This window comes from Suncus etruscus, chromosome 5 (assembly GCF_024139225.1).
Source record: "Suncus etruscus isolate mSunEtr1 chromosome 5, mSunEtr1.pri.cur, whole genome shotgun sequence".
Taxonomy (NCBI): Eukaryota; Metazoa; Chordata; class Mammalia; order Eulipotyphla; family Soricidae; genus Suncus; species Suncus etruscus.
The window spans coordinates 94566589-94583865 of NC_064852.1; the positions used below are offsets into that span (position 1 = coordinate 94566589).

The 17277-nt window shown below is 41.5% G+C and overlaps 1 protein-coding gene across 1 annotated transcript in view; it reads right to left on the reverse strand.

The window, feature by feature from the left end:
• Positions 1-17277, reverse strand: part of METAP1D (methionyl aminopeptidase type 1D, mitochondrial) — a 98853-nt gene that overhangs the window by 16859 nt on the left and 64717 nt on the right. Inside the window, exons 2-3 of the mRNA XM_049773482.1 lie at positions 4519-4676; positions 2234-2383 (exon numbers count right to left, since the gene is read on the reverse strand). Coding sequence (XP_049629439.1) covers positions 2234-2383; positions 4519-4676 — 308 coding nt within the window. The remainder of the gene's footprint in view (positions 1-2233; positions 2384-4518; positions 4677-17277) is intronic.

A 17277-nucleotide genomic window follows, 5' to 3' on the forward strand; every position in this document is an offset into this window, starting at 1 on the left:
TTTCATTAATCTTGACATTTTTCTTGCCTAAATGAAGCAGTCTTTTTTGGGTAGGGGTGGGGAATGGTGGTAAATTTTGCAGTTTTGTGATAAACCCTGAGCCTCTCATGCAAAGAATGTGGTCTGCTACTGGGATATATTTTCAGCTCAAATCAATGTATTTTTGCTGTATGTATGGGGAGTTGGGGGAAGGCTGGGGGAGGGTATGGGGAGGGTGGGAGGGTGCTAGAGATAGAATCCAGAAATCCTACATACAAAGCAAATGCTCTACTGCAGAATTTCATCCCTATTCCTCCCAATGTGTTTTTTTTTTGGGGGGGGCCACACCCGGTAACGCTCAGGGGTTACTCCTGGCTATGCGCTCAGAAGTTGCTCCTGGCTTGGGGGACCATATGGGACACCGGGGGATCGAACCTCGGTCCATCCAAGGCTAGCGCAGGCAAGGCAGGCACCTTACCTTTAGCGCCACTGCCCGGCCCCCCAATGTGTTTTTAAAAAAATATTTTCTCTTATGAGAAGGTATGCAATTCACTGAAACTAAAAAAAAAAAGTAAAATTGAATTTTATAATTTAAGTTTTCCATTTCTGTAAAATAGTAACTCATCAATAAAATTATTTTATTTTGGGGGGGGAGCCATATCTGGCAGTGTTCAGGATTTACTCCTAGCTCTGCACTCACAGTTCCTCCTGACAGGCTCAGGAGACTCTATGGAGTGCTGGGGATCAAACTGAGTTGGTAGGGTGCAAGGCAAGTGCCCTATTCATAGTGTCCTATCAAATCCCATCAATATAATGCTAAAATTTTTTATTAAAAAATGAGCTGTTGGGGCCGGCGAGGTTGCGCTAGAGGTAAGGTGTCTGCCTTGCAAGCTCTAGCCAAGGATCAGGACCGTGGTTTGATCCCCTGGCGTCCCATATGGTCCCCCCAAGCCAGGGGCAATTTCTGAGTGCTTAGCCAAGAGTAACCCCTGAGCATCAAACGGGTGTGGTTCAAAAAACAAAACAAAACAAAAAAACTGTAAAAAAAAATTGAGCTGTTTCTTCAATATTTTGTTATTTTATAGTTACATTCTACATAGTTATGTTGCTAAAACAGTTTTATTACACAGGTGTTACCTTAAATAATTTAATCTCTGAGCCTCACTTTCTAAATTTTTGTTTTGTTTTGTTTTGTGGCCACATCCATTGACACTCAGGGGTTACTCAGTGGCTATCCACTCAGAAATCTCTTCTGGCTTGTGGGGATTGAACCTCAGTCTGTCCTAGGCTAGCACTTGCAAGGCAGATGCCTTACCTCTAGCACCACCGTTCCAGCCCCATCACTTTCTAAATTTTTTATTTGTTTAGGCCTCACTGCATAGTGTCAGAACTAATTTCTGGCTCTGTACTCATGGGGTCATGCCTGATGGTACTTGGAAGATTTATGTGGTGCTGGAAATCAAGACTCAGCTGCATGCAGGGCAAATTCCTATATCATCTCTTCAGCCTCTCACTTCCTAAATTCTTCCCATCTAAACCATAGGTCAATATGATTTTCCTAATATTCCTGGGGCACTTGGATTACTCTGAAAGAACTCAGTCTTGTGGTAAGAGAGTTGTATGATGTGAAGGCTATCTCATTTATGGTGTTGGGCAACTCATATAATCTTTGAGGGGCTTACACAGAAAACAGGAGATAAAGGATGAGGTAGACCAACTATTCACGCACACAGAAATAAAATGGGAAATAAGAGCAAACACTGCACCAGAGCTGGAAGGGGAAAAGTTAAAGTTATGCTATAGATAAACTAGGACAGGCTGCTTCAGCCCAAAAACATCTCTAAAATCTGCTCCCTTAGAAATGAATCAAGATTCAAACGTGATTAAGATTCTAAATGACCTCTTCTGGAGCAAAAGTGACTGTATAACAGGTAGGGTGCTTGCCTTGTATGCAGCCCACCTGGGCTCAATCTTCAGAACCCATATGGTTCCCTGAGCACTGTCAAGAGTGACCCCAGAATGTAGAGCCAGTAGTAAACTCTTGAGCACTGCTAGGTGTGAGCACAAAACAAAATCAAACAACAAAAATGACCTCTTTAAAAATTCATAACATGAAAAAAAATCTCTCTTTTCCCCATCACCAAATTTTACTTAATTTCCAATATATGTGTGTACAAGAGAACTCAAGGGAGAGAAGGGAAGTGTCAGCTTGCTGTCCAGTTTGCAATCCTTCTAAGATTTGGTGAAGTGCCACCTTCAAACTCTTCCCAGCCAGGAGGAGGACATGACGGGCCAGCTGACAGGCCTGACGCAGCCCTTGAATCTGATCTTCATTTTTAACTTCTATGCTGTCTCCCCAGTCCGGTACAATGCCTGTCGTCACATAGTCTGGCTTCTTTATGTGCTTGAAGAAAAAGGATTGAAAACGAAGATCAGAACCCAGTGCACGACAATGGGATCATTTTTTTTCTGACACAGCCTCCCGCTTCATGGAGCTCTGCCCTTCCTGCCCGAGCACCGACCTCCGAAGCCAGCACAACAGACCCTCCAGGCTGCCCCCAGTTCCTTCCCCTGCCCTTTTGAACTTAACATTGCCTGTGAGTGCTGCCTCGGGATGGTCTGTTAACCTTAGAGCTTTGAGGCAAACAGCACTGAAGTAGACTTCTGGTCAAAACAAACAGTCGTTTTCTTTTCTTCTTCCTCCCAGTCCCCCCTATTCCTCCCCCCACCAGCCCCCCCCCACCCAGTTTGAAACCTATTGCCATTGATGAAAAATAGCACCAAGCTCCCAAATTACCAAATGGTTAATTAAAAGCACTTTCATCTTCTGAACACAAAGATGAAATTTATGCAAAGGATAGCTTACAACCCCCAAGTGCATTTATTTCGTGAAAGGCTGACTGCCAGACCCCAGACGCCTATTCCATATCCACTTCTCTTACACTTTGCAACTGTACCTAAAGGAAGAGGGGGCTAGAATAAAAACAGCTTTCTTCTTTCTTCCCCCTCCCCACTCCTAGGAACTTAGAAATAAAGACAGAATATTTATTTCTTGTGGAGGGAGGGGGAGCCACACCCAGCTTGCTCAAGGGTTACTCCTGGCTCTGCAGTGAGAAATTACTCCTGGTGGGATGCCAGGGATAGAACCTGGGCAGCTGTGTGAAAGGCTCTTCCACAGAATATTTTTAGGTTCTGTCAAAACAAACACAAAACCTGCCCTAACTTCCAACATTCCCCCTAATGATCTAGTAGAATCCTTTATCAGTCAGTCCTTTAAACCTATGGGCAGTACTCACTAATCAAACACTGTCTCTCTCACACTCTAAACTTCTCTCAGGCTCGAGGTTTTGCACAGCCCTTCACAGGCTATTTGTGGAAGTCACTACACAAGCATTTTAGAGCAGTGTGGAGTCTGGCTATACAGCAGTTGGGGACAGGAAGCTGAGGGAGGTCACACTATTCCACTGACATCATAGCTGCCTGCAGTGGCAGGGCCAAGGCTAGACTCTGCTCTTGGGAAGTGTAGAGTTTAAGCAACCACCATTCATTCCTGTGTTCTGAGGGACCATGTGGCCTAATTCATACACTGGGCCAGGGTTGGCACAAGGAGTCCTGGGTGAGAGTCTCTCTCCTCAGCTTCCCTACCAGTACCCCCCCCCAAAGCTCTTCTTTCCCCACACTTTAGTGTCCCCATGGCTTTGTGATCTGATCAGCTACAAAGTGGCCAAGGGGGCTGTTGGTTGTCATAGATTCTAAAAATGATCCTTCACTCATGTGGCGGTTTCCTTCTCTTTCCTAAGGAAAAGAGGAAATGCTAGGTATACACTCTGAGCCCCAGTGGTCCAATGAGCCCTGGCTACCAACACAGACCATTCAGTTTTCAGGGAGTATCATGGGCACTTACTGTGGTTCACTGTAAGAAATTAAAAATACATAAGAGGGGGAAATGGGTGATTTTGGGGACAGATCTATATTTATTTCAGTTGTTCTTTGTAAAAGAGCCACACACCTTCTTTTTGCTACATTTTAAATAATGAATAGTCTTTTCACAGAATTGCAAACCTCCCCCCCCCAAAGAAGAATAATCTGGGACAAGAAACTTACTTAATTTACTTTAAAGGACATTTAAAGACAGTGGCATTTAATAAAATAAAATAAAATAAATAGAAGAGCAGGCTTTAGGAAAAGACATCAACTGGATTTGTTTCATTTAATCTCTCCTGAATTATCTCAACTTTATATTCATTTTCCCTATTTTTACAGTTTAGGGTAAATCCATGTAGTATCTTCACATTATCTTCATGTTAAAGGAGATTTGATATAAAATTTATGAGAGGAAATCAAATTTAGATAAGCTAAACAGTTGTAAGCTTTGTGGTTTGTATTGAAATTGTAACATCACAAAACCGTGGGATGTTTAAACTTCTCAAATCACAGCTTTAAATCAGTTCACAAATCAAAGGTGCAAAAATATCCCATTGTTTCTGCAGTTAACCTTAGTTGACTGGGAAAAAAGGCAGATAATAGGCAATATGGTACCTGAGGGACTGGATGAGCAGAAGAAACAGCAGCGGGCCAAACTATACTGTGTGAAACATCTCTTTGTCTCCAGAAAAGGAAATTTCTTCTTTGTTGACTGCTTGACTGCTTGTGTAAGTAGATATGATTGAGTGGTGAGCAGAAAATTCTTTGACAACCTGAGAGCAGAACGAGACATATTTTACATTAAAAACAAAATACAAAATAAACCCTAATAGAGTGCTATATTTTAAGATGCTGCATTTCTGTCATTAGTCATTATTCTAATCCTTTATTGGCTCAGATAGGAAAATCCCCCCCATATAAAGGAAAGCAGTAATAACCCGAGTTTTAGGAGCATATATTTATTAGTGAGTACTATGTTTGCTTAAATGTTTGACAATAGGAAACTCTACTTTAATGGGAAACAAACATATAGAAACATCTGCTAAGCACCATGTAGAAAAAAAAAGAAAAACTTCGCTTATACAGCAGTATCCAGAATGACACAGATTCAGGGCGCTGTTTGGGTGCCTTTATATTCTTTAAAGCTGTTTGCCTTTCAAGACCATGGACAAATTGCCAGCTGCACTTTTTGCCCTCGATAGGATTACCGCCCTGTGTTAAGTTCACGTGCAGTGAGGCATTATACTGAAATTCATTGCGGTGAAGGCGCAAATCATTCTGAAAGAAAACCAACAGAGAGTCCCTCAGGACCCACCATGGGAACTTTAAACGATGTATCAGAATTTTAAAATGCACATCTCTGTCAACTCAGCAATTTATCTCCTAGCACTCTACCTTCAGATATTCTGCAATGATGGATGTAATAAGGTGTAGCCTCAATGTAGTGGGGAGATGGAAAGATGTAGGAAATAATCCCAAAGCTCATCAACTGGAGACTGGTTCACGATAACATGGTACAGGTACATAACAGAGCTATGGAACTTTTAGAGAATAAGTCAAATCATCTCAACATATTGGGAAGGAAAGAGGTCATGATGCGTTGTTGAGAAAAAAGAAAATGTTGAACCAAAAAATTTTAAAGGCCCATTAATGTAAAAAAAGATTGGTACTTTTATAGAAGCTTGTATAAGCCTACAAAAATATCTTAAAAAATGGATATTCATCACTTTTGGAACAAGTAACTGGGATTAAGATGGTGGGCAGGAAGAATTCAGATTCATTTTATTTTCTTCTATGCTGTTAAGATTTTTGTGAAGGGACCACCCCTGGCAATGCTTAAGGGGCACTCCTGGCTCTACACTCAGGAATTACTCCTGGTGATGCTTGGGGACCATATGCGATGCCAGGGATCAAACCCACAGAAGGGCAGGAGCCCTACCCACTGTACTACTGCTCCAACCCCCTTTTACATTTTAAATAACTACCCATTTGTATTACTTTAACACAGTGGTTCGAAAATTCCTCATTACATCTTAATTGTACATCAATTAAAGTCCTAAAGACCAAATGTGACTTGCTGACTTTTTAATAGAACCCGCAGCCTAAAAAGGATCTTTGGAGAAGGATAGCACACCATGGTGCTCAGCAACAATCCTCTTGGTGCTCAGGGACTTCATAGTGTCAGGGAAGATTGAACCCAGGGCCTCCCACATACAAATCCTGTTTCTAAAATAATTTTTACATTTCTTTTTTTGTTTGTTTGTTTTTTTTTTTTTTTTTTTGGGCCATAGTCAGTGGCACTTGGGGGTTACTCCTGGCTCTGGGCTCAAAAATTGCTCCTGGCACGCATGGGGAAACCATATGGGATACCAGGATTCAAACCACCATTTGTCCTGGATCAGCTGCATGCAAGGCAAATGCCCTATGGATGGGCTATCTCTCCGGCCCAATTTTTACATTTCTAAGTGGTTGGAAAACATCAAACAAAACATCATTTTATAATGGGACCTATAAAAATTCAAGCATCAGCCAAAATAGCCCATACATAAAGGTTTACTGGAATATAACTTACTTTTTGTTTGTTTTGGGACACAACCAACAGTGTCCTTAATAATAAGTAGGGCTATTCCTGACTCTGAACTCAGGGATCACACCTGGCAGGCTCTGGGGACCATATCGGGAACCGAGGAGCAAATCCTGGTCAGTTGTTTGCAAGGCAAAGTCTCTACCTACTGCACTGTTGCCCCATCTATGATTGCTTTTGAGCTACAACAGTAAATGTGAGTGGCAGAGACTATCTGGTCCATAGAGCCTAACATTTTGACTACCTGGCCATTTGCAGAAATTGGCTGATTCTGGGTCAGAGTACAGAGTCTCAAAATACGGTATCCAAAGCAGCATCACAAGGAAAGAGATGCTAATACTCAAGCACCTCCTTAGCCTATTGGCTCAAACTCTGGTATGCTTAACCAAGCCTTGGGGGTGATTCTAACCCACAATGGAAGTTGCCCCTTATTGGCCTCTAGTGCTCTTCCAATTGTGAAATATCACAGAAACACAAACTATAGGTGTGTCCTGACCCTAACGCTAGAAATCTCTAAGAAAGTACTGACTCCAATTCCAACAGTAGGTGATTCAGGGCATGACTCGCTCAATTCTCCCATAAAATTGAAGGTAAGAGTGTAACATTGGATTTAGTGAGGTATTTGAGTATTAATATTATTATGGGGCCACACCCATCAGTGCTCTGAGGCTATTCCTTGCTCTCTGCTTAGGAATGACCCAGGACAGCCACTGGGACACCATGTTCAGTACCTGGGATCAAGTCAGGGTCTGAAACATGCAAGGCAAGAGTATTAACCACTGGGTTCTCTCTGGCCCCTTGGAGTATAACTTTTAAACAATTCCAGATACAGACCAGAGAGATTGTACAGGAGTAAATACTTGCTTTGCATGCAGCAAATCCCAGGTCAATCCCTCCCATCACATGGATGAAGACTGGGTTCAGTCCCTAGCACTGCATGATAGTCCCTCGAGCATTGCAGGAGTAATCCCTAAACACAGCCAAATATGACCCCCAAACACTTAAAAATAAAAATTAAACAATTCCAAATACTAGTACAGCAGGTAGGGTACATGGCCAACCTGGGTTTGATCCTCAGCACGCCATAGTTTCCCCTGAGTGTGCCTGGGTGAGGACCAAAATCAAACTAAACAAAACAAGAAACCAATTCCAAATGCATAAGAAAAAAATTACCAATATTATCACTTCCCTTCTTTATTCTTTTCTGATTTTTGGGTTACTCCTAGCAGTGTTCAAGGGCTACTCCAAGTTTTCTTTGTGCAAGGGTCTCTTCTGTGGTGTTCAGGAGACCCTATGGGGTTAGGATTGAATGCAGTCCGAAAGTATGCAAAATATGTTCCAGCTCATCAACCTGTATTTCCAACTCCTGTGTCACTTAAAAAGTCTTGCGAGCTGGAAAGATAGTACAACAGCTAAGTTGCTTACCTTACAAATAGCCAATTCAAATTTGATCCTTAATACTACATAAGATTTCCCAAGCACTACCAGGAGTGATTCCTATGTACATAGTCAGGAGTAAGTTCTAGCAAAGCTGGATGTGGCCTCAAAACAAAATAAAAGAAAATAAAAAATCTTGCTTAGTAGAAGCAGGCACATAGTTCTGAAATGTTGTAAAGGACAATATGGTGCTTTAAAGATGACACACCCAGCCTATGTTTGTCAACTAATTTATTGAATAGGCAGGTAAATGCAAGGAAAAGCTGGGTGTTGAAAGCAGAAACTTTGAACATTTCTGTTTTTGTTTTGTTTTTGGTTTTTTGTTTGTTTGGGACGGCCATACCTAGCAGTATTCAGGGCTTACTCCCGACCCTGTGCCCAGAATCACACCTGGCAGATTTTGGGGAACCATATATTATTCTCGGGATTGAACCTGGGCCTGCCATATGACAGGCAAGAGCCCTAACCTCTGTACTATTGCTCTAGCCCAGAAACTTGAATTTTCATCTCTCTATTTGTTAACTGTGTAAACCTAAACAAGTTTCTTCTTTTGAACCTAAAGTGAAAAATTAATTGGAGTAAAATGAGTGAAAATGTTCTGCATTTAAATTTCCCCTTCAAGAATATTAAAAAGTAAGGGCCAGAACAGTGGGTGTGACCTTGGCAAATAAGCTTACAGTGACCTTTCAACAACCCTATAGTGGGTAGGGCATTTGCCTTGCACATAGTTGGCCCAGGTTTGATCTCTGGCATCCTTATAGGGTCCTCCCAGCACAACCAAACATAATTCCTGAGCACAGGGCCAGGAATGACTACTGAGCATCGTGGAATGTGGCCCCAAACCAAAACAAACATACTTAAAATGTAAAAGTAGAGGGCTGAGGAGATAGTTGGTGGTCAAGTACTTTGTATTGCGTGAGGCACTGGTACCAACTTCCACCTAGCCACCCCCCCATAATAAAGGGGTGAAAAAAAAAAAACAAGGAAAAAAACATAGGCCACCATAAAGGCCTCTAATTCACACTTTTGTGGGAGTTACTATAGTAGTTACTTTACAGATAATAGTTCATCACTTGGCACCAGTACCTGTGAACTGCTATGGAGGTACCACAATGCACAAAGGTAAGCAGCTTCCTTAGGGACATGCATCAAGTGTAAAGCAGAGAGAAACAGCTCAAGATACCTCCAGAAAATATATCACTTCTCTCACATGCACAAGGGAAAAACATGAGTCAACGCACATAGAAGCATTCATAATATGTCCAATGTACCATAAAAACGATAAAAAGTTATTGCTCTCTCTTACTAGCTCTGGTGGACCTCATCTGTCCACTCTCTCAAATTAAGCTGCCTGTTGACTAAGCAAGATGGCTGACAGAGGCAGCTGGACAGTTTGGGTATGAAATGGTAAATTTGGGTAAATGATAAATCTCTGCTCAACAAAGGAATTCAGGAAGAATCAACTCATGACTTTGCTTTCTCCACCCCCACCTGCTGTAGGACCAGGGACAAGACACAAGCTCACACATATTTCTCTATTGAAGAAAGTATGTATCATGAGGACTATTAGTAACCACAACACCATAGAAATAGTAAACATAATAGTGGTTAACATTTAATGGCTGGGGGCCGGAGAGATAGCATGGAGGTAAGGCATTTGTCTTGCATGTAGAAGGTCGGTGGTTCGAATCCCGACATCCCATATGGTCCCCCGAGCCTGCCAGAAGTGATTTCTGAGCATAGAGCCAGAAGTAACCCCTGAGCGCTGCTGGGTGTGACTCAGAAACTAAAAACCAAACCAAAACAAACCAAAACAAAAACATTTAATGGTCACTTCTTTTGTCGGGGAGGAGGGAAAGTCACATCCGAGATACCTGGGGATGCTTTTAATTCTAAATTCAGGATATCATATATGCAGGGATTGAACTGGGCTCTGCTGCATGCAAGGCAAGCACCCTTACTCCCTGTACTACCTCTATGGCCCAGCTATTTCCTTTGCTTAACTGAGCATGGTCCTAGTGTTCTCCATACATCACCTCTGACCACTCTGCAGATGGACAGGCAGCTGGAGTCCTCACTAGTTCATGGATGGGGAATAAGGCTCCAGATGGTTGATGGCTCTAGGTTGAGTCTTCTAGGTCCAAGTCCAGGCTGTGCCTGCCCCTCCGAGCTCCCTTCAGCTGTGGGCAGAAGGCCAGTACTAGTATGTATGTGAGTTTTCAGTTTTGAGACCTGCTTCCCAGTAGACTTCTACATTAATTTCTTTGCTCATTTGATAGAAACTTAGTGATCAATACTTATGTACCACACTCTAGGCTCTAAATTCTCAACCGGTCTCAGATTCTGTAGGGCGGCTGAAAAGAAGCCAGCCAAATGGCTTAGATTTGGTCAGTGTGATATGTGTTCTGAGAGACAACCAACGAGTTGGATGATGCCTAAGAGCTACGACACCACAGCTGGTTCTGACAAGTGCAGTCACACTACCACAAAACACACACTGGCTGAGAGTCACGACTGTGCCCAGTACTTCACTGATACTTTTCAGCACAGAAGGAAAAGGAGGGCATCAGACTTCATAATCTTTGTTTGCCACACTCAGCAATGCTTAGGGCTTATAGTACTCAGGTCACCACATAGGCGGCAAACTGAATCTGGGATAGGCACAGACAAGACAAATGCTCTACCTGCTGTTTTATCATGCTGGCCCCAAGACTTCATTTATTTATTTACTTTTGGGGGGGAGGGGGGCACACCCGAATTCAGGTGTTACTCCTGGCTCTGTGCTCAGAAATCAATTCTGGCAGGCTGGGGTAGGGGGAACCATATGGAAAGGCAAGGATTGAACTCGGGTAGGCTGCATGTAAGGCAAACATTCTACCCACTGTGTTATTGTTCTGACCCCCCATAATCTTTGAGGACCGTTTCAGTCTCATATCTGTGCCTTCACTCAGCAGCATTTGATTGTCATGTTCTATCTCGGGTAAAAAGATACTAGAGAGTGACCAATTTCAGGATTTTTTTTTTTCAGTACAACCTGTTGACAATTAGGGTTCTGCAGCACACTCAGCAATTCTGTATACAGAAGATAACTTGTATTTTAAGCAAAACTTTTTCTTTCAATTTGATAATATACCCTAAAGTGTTGTTCCAAGGTAACAGGATAATGAGGTATCTTACTGTGTTTACTTTCATAACCATTCATTACAAAACAGCAGAGAAAATACCAAAAGAAAAAAAAAATCCGGAGGGGAAAAAAACCAACTCAAGAGCTTTCACAGGTGAAATAAAAAGTCAGCTTGAGTCAATATGTGGCTAAGAAGTTAATGGTCCTCCAATTAACATGTCAGAGAAAAGGGGGACTCCTCAACCTTGTTTATCATATTATAATAAACAGCAATTAACAAATCTCCTAAATGCAGAGTAAGTAAAAATAAATTCTCCAGCTCCAATTATATTCAGGGTCACAGAAGGGATAACCAGGGGCTGGAGAGATAGCATGGAGGTAAGGCGTTTGCCTTTCATGCAAGAGGTCATCGGTTCGAATCCCAGCATCCCATATGGTCCCCCGTGCCTGCCAGGAGCAATTTCTGAGCATGGAGCCAGGAGTAACCCCTGAGCACTGCCGGGTGTGACCCAAAAACCACAAAAAAAAAAAAAAAAAAAAAAAAAAAAAGAAGGGATAACCAAGCTACAATATCTGATAGAGATCATACTAGAAAAGGTTCACTGAGTTTCCCAGATTTTCTTTACCTTCTAAAGCACTGCTTGGGAGGAGCAATGGTAGAGAGGGAAGGATGCTTGCCTTGCATGCGACCAACCCACATTTGATCCCTGACATAGCGATGTATGTGGTCCCCTGATACAATCCTTTGAATATTGACAAGTGTGGCCCAAAAAGCCAAAATAAAACCAGAAAAAAACCAACAACAACAAAACAAACCAACAAAAACAATCACTGCTCTGTACAATTAAAACTACAATATAAAATGTTAAATGTCAATCACATCTAATTTTAACAAATAACTTAAAGCACTGCTGATACCTGATTATATGATGAATTTTTTTTACTGTTGTTGGTAGTGCCAGAGTGTGATACGTGCAAGGCAGTGGAACACTAAGACACATCCTGTCCAACTCACTATAGTCAGTGCTACAGCTTATTTGACTCCCGCTATTCAGAAGCAAAAGCTGAGATACCAGCCAGGTTCCCATCACCCACAAGGCTGGCCTTTTGGCCTCCTAGAAATCTTTACAAAGCCTGGCACCCAAAGCACATGCTCTTCTTAAAGCCGTTTGGTCAAACAAGGTTCAGGTGTGTACTAATTACTGCACATGGTAAACTCAACATTTTTGTGGTTTAGGAAACTACAGTAGAAAATGATTGGAGACCTTAGAACCCCAGATCAGTTGCTTTGAACTAATGTGACCTAAAAAAAAAGACACAACCAGGGAAAATGTAATTACTATTGGTTATGTAACAGAAACTCTATCTAGGGTTTCTGTAGGTAGTAAATCTATACCTTATTTGCTATACTAGAACCTTTACTGTTATCAAAGGTAATAATAAGAATTATTTTCAATGTCACAAAAATTCTATCAGAGCTGAGTTGAAGCTGAGTGTGGAAAATTATAGACACCCGCTCCTCTCACTCCACGGAGAAGCACACCGCGAGGCCAGCATGGCTCATGAAATTGTATATGTCCTCTGGCTCCTGCAGCACATTTCCCACATTTTAAATTTGTATTTGCAATGTAAATCTGGGTTATGGTTTTAAATATTTTCATACTTGGTAATAACATCAATTTCGAAAAGCTGCATTTTGGTTCCCTTTACAGATTTAGTCAGAAAGGTGGGATTACAGAAATCACATATGATGAAGGGAGGCATGGCGTGCATTTTTTTTTAAAGAGCCGATGTGACCTTATGGCAACATGTCCTGTATTTATTTGGCCTCTTACTCAGGGTCCCTTTTAATTGTTATCTGCTCGGGCATTTAAGACCACATAATGAAACGCTTCTATTTCACCCACTGAGTCTTGAATTTTTATGTGCACCTCTACTAATGACCCTTAATTAAGCCAATTTTACCCATGAAAATGTGAGTTTCCCTTTGGTCAACAAGTTCTTTTAAGGAACAGGTCTGACTGAACTTTCAAAGAAACATTTAAAACGCTTGTTACTTTAAGCAGTTGTAAAACCGAACCAAGCATATTTGTGTTCCAGGGAGGGTTCACAGCTTCTCTATTTTTCACTGTATGTTTTGAGGACAGGGCAGTACTTTCGCCCTGCAGCACGCCATCAATCCTGGGTTTTGTTACATTTCAGGAGTATCCAATATCGAAGTAGAAAATACATCACAATAAAGTAGCCTGACACTGCTCTATATTAGCTAACAACGTCAACCAGAGATAATGTGCAGTTTATAAGACACCCTGTAAAACATCTTACTGAATATATATTTTCCTAATGATCAGCAAATGCCAAAGTCTGTTAAGAAAACTATTATTTATAGCATATCAACATTTAATTGATTTTACAAATGGAGGCAATTATTTTGGATGAAGGCAGGAATGCCTGCCAGATTTAAGTGATTTATGATTATTAAGAAAGGAAACAACAATGTTTTGCTAATTCATTTCCAAATAGACCTTACACTCATTGACGATTTTAATTCTGAACCAAATGATTTGCTTAAATAATACATTATCTTTAAAAAAAAAAAAAGGCAAGCTACTTTGTGACAGCAATTTGAGATACTTTTTGAACAATTTAGAAATATTGCTTCCTGGGGCTGGAGAGATAAATAGTATAGCAAATAGGGTACTTGCCTTATACACAGCCAACCTGGGTCGTATCCCTGCATCCCAAATGGTCTCCTTAAAAATGCCAGGAGTAATTCCTAGTGCAGAGCCAGGAGTAACCCCTGAGCATAGCTATGGGTGACCCAAAAAAGAAAAGAAAAATGAAATATTGCTTCCTACAACTGGCTCAAAGAAATTGTGCCATAGAAATACATTTTTAAGATGCTGTTTGAGAACCACTTCATGAACCTGAAGCAATTATCCAGAGTAAGAGCACAAGTTCTTCCAGTACCCCGAGCACTTCAAGTCCAAAGCAAAGCACTAACAATGCATCCAGCCCTTCCAGTTCTTGACCTAAAACAAATGTCTTGCCAGACAGGTTGGATAACTTGCACAAATGATGCACAAGACCAATTAAATAGTCCTCATCACTCAATGTAACACCCACTGATTTTTAGAATCTAATACTAAGATGTCCCATGTTTCAAACATAAAGGAGAAAAAGCGAACGGTTCTACCCATTTCAAGGAGATTATATAAGTAGAAGAGAGGCTCACATTTCACAAGAAATAGCCTGTGCATTTGTTAAAGGGGGTATAAAACGGGTAGCAGGAGATCATTGAGGGGAATTCCCCAGACTGAAGCAGAAACTGACTGGGCAAATCTAAAAGGGCCCTCAAACAAAACAAAAGCAAATTCTTTCTGTTGGCAGATGTTGACTACATCAAAACAACAAGGCGCTCCCCTAACTTCCTATTTTAAAAAAAAATGATATCCTGATTAAAACAGCATAGTAAGGATAAAGTCCTTACTATGACTGGTGCTTAAACCAATCATAACAAAGATTATTAAACTTGTTTTTTAAAAAGCTTCCACGCCATTGAAGATCATTCTGGTGTGTTTTTAGCTCTAGGTTTCTCCAAACAGTGGTTTATTCATTCCTATGAACATGTCTGGGGAGTCAAACTGACCATGCCATCAGCCCTTTCCTTCCAGGGGTTAACTGCTCCGGCTGCCAAATAAAATACGGAGCGAGCCATGTAATTATGGAGACAGTCAAAGGGCAGGCTCTATTTTGAAACCTATTTGCACAGACAAGGTCTTCCAATTGAGCTTACAGGAAACAAGCTGGTAAAGAGCCTCCTTCTCCCCAGATGCTTTCCACACTTTTTTTCCAATGCAGGAAATCATGGATATGGTCACCATACACCATAGCTTCCTGGACTGCAAAGATGCCATAGCAAGAGAGGAGTGGGTCTATTTCACCAGCCCTGAAAATTAACAGCACTTGGCAACAACCTCTGGATGATAAAGCTAAAGTGTTTACTAAACAATATTTCTAAGAAGATGCAAACCTATTTGTTATTCAGGTGTTACAACACATATTTTCTTTAATGTTCAAAAAAAGGCAAATAGTCGTGTCTAAAATATGCTGGTATAAATATTTGAATTAAAGATTCTACCTGACATCCAATGTGTTATCCTTTAACTTATTTATAATGAAGACAGCTAAAATAGTAGCCAAGTTCCACAGAAATAAAAGAAATGTGTACATACTTTTATATAAAATATATAACTTAATTAAGTTTTCTCATTAAAAACTGAAATGTGGGAGCCTGAGTGATTGCACAGTGGGTAGGGCATTTGCCTTGCGGGCCACTGACCCAGTTTTGATCCCAAATGATTTCCCCAAGACAACCAGGAGAAATTCCTGAGTGTAGTCATAAGTAAACCTTAAGCAACACTGGATATGGTGCAAAACCAAAAGTAAAATATGTAAAAAAAAAAAAAAATCAGAACTCACTTTTTTTTTTTTTGGTTTTTGGGTCACACCCAGCAGTGCTCAGAGGTTACTCCTGGCTCTACGCTCAGAAATCGCTCCTGGCAGGCTCGGGAGACTATATGGGATGGCAGGATTAGAACCATTGTCCTTCTGCATGCAAGGCAAATGCCCTACCTCCACACTATCTCTCTGGCCCCAGAACTCACTATTATGGTAAAACATTAAAGTTTGTTCTAGTTGCATAAAACACTAACTTTAGGGCCGGAGAGATAGCATGGAGGTAAGGCATTTGCCTTTCATGCAGAAGGTCATCAGTTCAAATCCCGGCGTCCCATATGGTCCCCGTGCCTGCCAGGAGCAATTTCTGAGCATGGAGCCAGGAATAACCCCTGAGCACTGCCGGGTGTGACCCAAAACCCACAAAAACAAAAAACAAACAAACAAAAAAAAAAACAAAACTAACTTTAGGAGCATGGGCTAAAGCACATGCTTTGTAAGTGGAAGATCTGAGTTTAATCTGGGCACTTATGGTGCACCAAGCACCACCAGGTGTGGCCCCCAAATTAAAAACCAAAATCTTCTAAGTTTGCAATTTCCATCATTCTCATACTAAAAATAGGATGGGGGAGGGAGAGAGAGAGAGAGAGAGAGAGAGAGAGAGAGAGAGAGAGAGAGAGAGAGAGAGAGAGAGAGAGAATCAGAGACAGACAGATACACCAGATACACAGAGAGAGCGAGACAGAGAGAAAAAGCTAAAACATTTGCTTTGCAAGCTGCTCACTCTGATCCCTAGAGCCCTATATAGTCCTCTGAATGCTAGGAAGAGAGATCCCTGAGCAAGGAGTCAGAGACAGGAGGAAGTCCCGACACCACTGGGTGCGGCACCAAAACAAAACCACCACCATCTAACAAGCAGACATGCAGTCAGTGAGGGGGCAAATGAAGCTTGGCTAGATACTTCACGTCAGAATGTCTCATCAAAGCTAAGAGTCTATGTCCGGCTTCCCAAGATGAGCTGCTGTGTCAGCCAGAGTGAAAGCACTAGTGGAGAGAGGAAGGGCGGCAGCCTGAGGGCTCCCTCTCCCAATAACAACATTCAGGAAGGACCCCAGGTCAACGCAAACCCTGACCTCCAAGGGCTTCAGCAGGAAGCTGGACTCCACGCTGTAGCCCTTCTCCTTCCTTCAAACTTCTCAATAGCAAATGGCTGAGCATAACGTCAACGACAAGGTCAGGAAGTTTAAAAAAAGGTTTCACTCTGATTCTTTTACACGAGCTAAACTGGATACACGTAGCTGAATGTGATCATTCAGTAATGAACAACAGGAGCATCAGGGATCTTGGATTTAAGTGAAAAGCATGTCTACCTGAGAGACACTAACAATTCATTCTCCCTCAGAAACACAGATCAGGATTAAGATTACTGCATAATCGTGTAGATCCAAGTTTGTAGGTCTAGAAAAATAATTTTTGGGTAGAGGGCTGGGGATTAAACCTGGGTAGTACGTGTGGAAAGCAAACACCCTACCCACTGTACTAGAGCTCCTGTGCCCATTTAGAAAAATAATTATTTAGGTTAGCCCAACCACAGCTGGGGAAGGGCTGTCAAAGATTACAATATGAAATCAAAACCTGAAATTACAAAGCAGATCATTGGGAGCATAAGTGGAAATTGCATAAAAATGATTAATTTGTAAAAGGAATAGGGTTATAACACTTCTCTACTAAAGATAAAAAAAAGTGTTCACCTCAAAATTTAAATCCAAAT